At 50.4% G+C, this 5,670-nt stretch overlaps 2 protein-coding genes across 2 annotated transcripts in view; one reads left to right on the forward strand and one right to left on the reverse strand.

Moving 5' to 3' along the window:
• The window catches only part of Vasp (vasodilator stimulated phosphoprotein), a 15,124-nt gene extending 12,902 nt beyond the window's left edge, over positions 1–2,222 (forward strand). Inside the window, exons 8-12 of the mRNA XM_050126365.1 lie at positions 180–213; positions 433–478; positions 799–889; positions 1,657–1,714; positions 1,833–2,222. Of these exons, the coding sequence (XP_049982322.1) occupies positions 180–213; positions 433–478; positions 799–889; positions 1,657–1,714; positions 1,833–1,870 (267 nt within the window). The 3' untranslated portion in view covers positions 1,871–2,222. The remainder of the gene's footprint in view (positions 1–179; positions 214–432; positions 479–798; positions 890–1,656; positions 1,715–1,832) is intronic.
• Positions 2,208–5,670, reverse strand: part of Opa3 (outer mitochondrial membrane lipid metabolism regulator OPA3) — a 32,621-nt gene continuing 29,158 nt past the window's right edge. The window contains exon 2 of the mRNA XM_050126278.1: positions 2,208–4,146. Coding sequence (XP_049982235.1) covers positions 3,737–4,146 — 410 coding nt within the window. The 3' untranslated portion in view covers positions 2,208–3,736. The remainder of the gene's footprint in view (positions 4,147–5,670) is intronic.

Raw genomic sequence — 5,670 nt, forward strand, 5'->3', positions numbered from 1 at the left:
TTTATTTATTTATTTATTTATTTATTTATTTATTTATTTATTTTCCTGCTCTATATTCTTAAGATGTACGCTCTCTCGGGCAGGGAGGAGGTGTGACAGGGTTGTTCTGGCTTTGGACCTGGAAGAGGAACATTGGCATATAAAGGGTGGCTTATGACACTTTTATTTACCGCCAGCAGGAGGAGCCAGAGGCCCGAGTCCCCGCCCAGAGTGGTGAGTGACAGCCCTGTCTAACCATAGAAACTACAAATCCCATGGTGCATTATTCCTGCTTTGAAAACATCTGCATCAGAAACTTGTGAAAATAATACTTGGGGATTGTAGTTTTCTAAAATAGTTCTTTGACCTAGTGGGTTGGGTGGTGGTATACTGGGGTGGGGGGCAATGATGACCTCTGAGCTTTCTGATTTGTTGCTTCCCCCATCCACCCAGAACCTGTGCGGAGACCCTGGGAGAAGAACAGCACAACCTTGCCAAGGTAGGCCATCCGTGTTGGGTATCCACCTCTCAAAAAAGTTGAACTTTTCTCTTGTACAAGGGAGAACATGCCCGGTGTTGGTGGTACATGCATTTAATCCCAGCACTCGGGAGGCAGAGGCAGGCGGATCTCTGTGAGTTGGAGGCCAGCCTGGTCTACAAGAGCTAGTTCAAGGACAGGCTCCAAAGCTACAGCGAAACCTTGTCTCGAAAAACCAAAAATAAAGAATAAAAACAAGGAGGAACACACCGTGACCTCTAGACCAGGAAAGGGGAGCAGTGCCCCTTTAACCTCAGTCTGTTTCATACCCACTCTTCCAGGATGAAGTCTTCTTCTTCTGTGACTACCTCCGAGGCCCACCCCCCTGCCCCCAGCTCCAGTGATGACTCTGACTTGGAGAGAGTGAAGCAGGTAGCTTGGGGAAACAGATCTCTTGATGCCGAGAGACAGACCTGGGTCCAGAATGGTTCTAGAGAAGGCTTAGAAACCTCAGTCTGCCGGTCTGAAAAGGGAGATGGTGGGTGGCCCCTGGTAGGGAGAAACACCGATTTCTAGTGCCTGTCTCTCACTGTGAGTACCCAGACTGCTCAGTTAAGTAGCTCCAGCTATCCATCTCTCGTCGGAGTTGGCAGGAGATTGTGCACATTTGGCAAGCTTCTTACTGGATGTTCTCCAGTGCTGTTCTGCTGCAATCAAAGATCTAGAATTCTCCTAAACAACATCCCCATCATTTTGTGACCTTGGCAGTTTGTGTCAAAGGATGTAGGTGGGAAGGGTTGTGGAACCAGCTTCCTGTCTTTTCAGTCAAGAAGAAAGGGAGAGAGGAAACCCTGCTTAGCAGAATGCCTAGAATCCTCCAGTGAGGGGCTGGGGTGTGGCTCAGCAGTAGTATTAGGTAGCATTCAAGATGGCCTAGGTTCCACCTGGTTATGAGGGCTCAGCAGCTAGAGGTGCTCCTGCAGATCTTGACAACCTGAGTTCCATCTTCAGAGCCCACATGGTGGAGTGAACTGACTCTCTCAAGCGGTTCCTGATACACGTGCAGTGTGGCATGCGCTCATGCACGGACAGGCACACGCACACAACTAAGTAATTGTTAAAGAACTTTAGAAAAGATGAAATAAGAGAGGGGTCACTGTTTCTGCCAGTGCAGGGCCTCTCTGATTGTTTCTATTCAGGAGCTTCTGGAAGAGGTGCGGAAGGAGCTGCAGAAAATGAAAGAGGAAATAATCGAAGGTGAGGAACTTTGGTTCTGATGCAGCGATTGCAAGGGCCTTGTGTTTGTGGAAAGAACCTGTCTTAGAAGGGAAGGGGATGGAGACTGGCCTGAATTCTTCCTCTTCCCTCCTTCCAGCCTTTATCCAGGAGCTGAGGAAGCGGGGTTCTCCTTGACCATGGGGACCCAGAAGACCCATCTCCTTTCTGACTTCCCGCCTGACGCCTGCTTTCCCTGCCTCAACTTGACCAGAGTACACCAGAAGGAATTCTCCCTCACTATCCCTCTTGGAAGATTCCAGAGGGTGTGGCTCCCTGGTGCCATGACCACACCCATGCTGGCTGCTGATTGGCTAAGGAGGTCCCACCCCTTTGTTCCCTTTGCTCCTTCCCCTTGCCATCCCCTTGGGGCTGGTTCCTCTGCTGGGGATGTACTGAGTAACCCCACAGTAAGGGAAGGAAAGAGGGAATCTCACCTTCCTTTGTTCTGGACTCACTTTAACGCTTTAATGCCTTGGATTTTTTTTTTTTTTTAAAGAAAAAGGATATATATATATATATATATTTGGGTTTTGGGGGGAAGGGAAATTTTTTTCTCTTTGGTTTTGATAAAATGGGGTGTGGGAGTTTTTAAAAGCCATAACCCCAGGCTTGTCCCAGAGGAAGCAGCGCTGTAAGGGGAGAAGCTTTCCCCGCAGGTGGGCGGGACTTCCCCCACCCCAGGAACACCACCCCCTTTACCTTGGCTCCTCCCTCTTTTCTATGAGGAATTAAGATTCTTTAACTTTTTTGGAATCTCAGTTTTGTGGCTTTTTTTTTTTCTTTTTGGGTTAGGATTTTAGGGTCCAGACCATTTTTGCCCTCTGGGAAGATGAAGTGAGAGGGAAGGAGAAGAGGAAAAATAGGTCCTCCGACTTTCACACCTTAGCTTCTTGGACACGGGCCCTCGCTGAATAAATCTGCGGTTTTTATAAATGGGAAGGCCTCTGGAGTCACTTGGGAGGCGAGGATTGCTCCCACCTGTGGGAACCCTTGCAAGGATGCCACTGCCCTCTGCTTCTTGCTTCCCCGTTCTGCATACACACTCCTATTTCTGCCAGACACTCTGCTATGGTCCTCCTGTCCGTGGTCTTCACCAGCCTGCTTCATCCTACAGTGTTGGGGTTGTGTGGCCCTTAAGTCTTACATCTTAACTCTGGAATGCTTTATGTACTTGGGAAAGGTCTCAGAAGATGACTGCCCCCTTGTCAATAGAAATCCCCTCCCAATTGGAATGAATGACACTTCCACCCACCCAGCATGTAACGATTTGAGACACACTCTTTAACCTGGGGCTCCTTTAATTATAAAACGTGTAGTAAAGTTTTAAAAAAAACAGAAGTCAGAGCTCATAGGCCAACCTTTGTGGCCCAGTATGTTAGTAAATTAGTGAATAAGGGAGTTTATTGGTCTTCTGGAATGTTCCATTTGGTCAGAGGTAAAGCTGTTGGCAGATGGGAGGTGTAGCACTGGCCCACGTGGTAAGGGTGCAGATGGTTCCAGCAAAGAGGCTCTCAAGGGAGCGGTGGTGGGCAATGAAGGGGCTGAATGGAGACAGGGAAATGGGATAACCAGCTTACCCTCTCCTAAGACATAAAGAGGAAGATGCACCCAGCCAGCTTGTGGGCAGCGCCCTGGATTAAAGGAAGAGGGTCCACTAGGGGAGAATGCCAGGCAGAGGCAACTCAGACTAAAGGCAGGAGGAGCCAGCCGGCCTCTCCAAAGTGAGGTAGACGGACACTAGGCAGGGAGTGTTCCTGTGCAATGGGCCAGTGCCCTAGGCGAAGGGCTCTTAGATGGTTCCCCATCATGCTGCACCAGTGGGTGAGAGACCGCCATGGGAAGGAACACTCACACCATTCCCGGCCTAGGATCGATCCCTCTGTCCCCAGAGACCAGGACATGTCAGCTGGCTCAGTTCGCAATGGGCCCATGCAGAGTAGCCAGGCGAGGAACAAGCCCAGACTGCAATCCATATCCAAGGTCAGAGTCCAAGGCCTCTACTCAGGGGCCCTCAGAGGGCTGGGGCTCAGGTTCCTGGCTTTCCTCCTCGCAGATCTGGGTTCTGAATTCCCGCAGCTCAGCCCGCAGCTCAGCCCGCAGCTCCTCCAGCGCGCCCCTTGTCACTGCCGCCTGCACCTGCACTTGCAGCTCATCCAGCGCCTGCTCCAGGCGGTCCACGTCTGCCCTCAGGGACCGCAGCGAGGCCTCGCGCTCCACTTCCTTGCGGTGCTTCAGAGACTGCAGGCGCCAGAACTCCAGCAGCAGGCAGCTGCCCGCGCAGGCAAAGATGATGGCCTCGCCCAACAGATTTGCGCCCAGCTCGGCTGCTGCTGCCTCGTTCAATGGCTTGATGGCCTCAGCGTGGAAGCCCATGATGCGCATCTTGGTCCGCATCTCTGCCCAGTGGTACACTGCAGAGAAGAGAGGAGTGTAGGGTTTTCTTTGGCCTGGTACAGCCCCTTACCGGACGATGCCTCCTGTTCCTTGTCTTGGGACCAGAGCCAGAATGGCCTGCCTAGGGGACAGTCACCCAGTCTGCAGTTAGAATAAGGACTTAGCTGGCCTAGGGGGACCCGGGAACATGGCTTAAGAATGGCTCAGGGGTTGAGGATGTGACTCAGTTGGAACCCAGTTTGATGGCATAGGCCTATAAAGTCAGCACTCAGGATCAATGGGTCAAGCTCATCTTTGGAGAGTGGCCTGAACAACATGAGAGCCCCCTCCACTAGGCAGGTCATGGTGATCAGGAGGCCATCTCGAATGAAGCAAGAGACCATCCTGGGCTAGAGGTTTCAACAACAAAAATTGAATGAAATAGCATCCAAAGTCAGCAACGGTTTGGTGATAGGTAAGGGAACCTGCTATGCAAGTCCAGTGACCCGAGTTCTAATCCCAGAACCTGAGGAAGCCCATCTAGAGTTGCCCCGAGTACTACACACACACATACACATACACACACACACACACGAATTAAATTAAAAAAAAAAAAAAAGTCCAGACAATCCAGAGTGGGTATCAGTGAAACTGCTGCTCTGGTTGGGGGGTGAGAAACTTTCAGTCTGAGAACCAATGCAGGGGTAGGGTCACAAGGAGGTCCCAGGGTACAAGACCCCCAAAACAGTCATACACATAAAAATAATCACCAGGCAGTGGTGGCACATGACTTTAATCCCAGCCCTTGGGAGGCAGAGGCAGGTGAATCTCTGAGTTTGAGGCCAGCCTGGTCTACAGAGTGAGTTCCAGGGCAGCCAGGACTACACAGAGAAACCCTGTCTTGATAAAACAACAAAAGAAACAAAAGAAACAGTGTCCTCAAGTAAATTCAGGGAGAATCCCCTATTTACCATCTTATGCTTGTGCATTCTGGGTATGCCTGGCTAAAATCATGCATTATAGGGCTAGAGAGATGCCTTAGCAGCCAAGAATACATCTTCCTCCTGCTCAGGACCTGACTGCAGCTCTCAGCTCCCACGTTAGGCAGCTGACTACTGCTGCACCCTAAGGATCTGATGCTCTCCTCTAGCTCCCATGGCACCCCAACACACATGGCACATGCAGACACATGCACATAAACACAAATATTTTAAAAATTAAATTATACATTATGGGGCAGTGCATGCTTAGTAGAAAAATGATTGTGACCTAATTGATCAACCAGAGTAAGAGAACTGCCCACAGTGCACCCTTAGCAACCAAACTCCCTTGGACCCCATAAAAGAAAGCATTGAAAAGGACCCGAGTCCCCTGAGTGCTCCCTTTCCTAGGGCGGCTGCAGATCTTGAGACAGTGCTCCTCCCTACCCTGCACTGCTGCTCTGCTCTGTAAATTAGGTTGCTTTCACAAGCCCACCTGAGCCCTTACCTTATTGTCAATTCAGTGTGTGTGTGTGTGTCTGTCTGTGCGCATGCATCAGTACTGTGTGTGTGTGTGTGTGT

Source organism: Alexandromys fortis, unplaced genomic scaffold (genome assembly GCF_014885135.2).
Source record: "Alexandromys fortis isolate MF-2015 unplaced genomic scaffold, M_Fortis_MF-2015_v1.1 scaffold_240, whole genome shotgun sequence".
In the NCBI taxonomy this organism is placed as follows: Eukaryota; Metazoa; Chordata; class Mammalia; order Rodentia; family Cricetidae; genus Alexandromys; species Alexandromys fortis.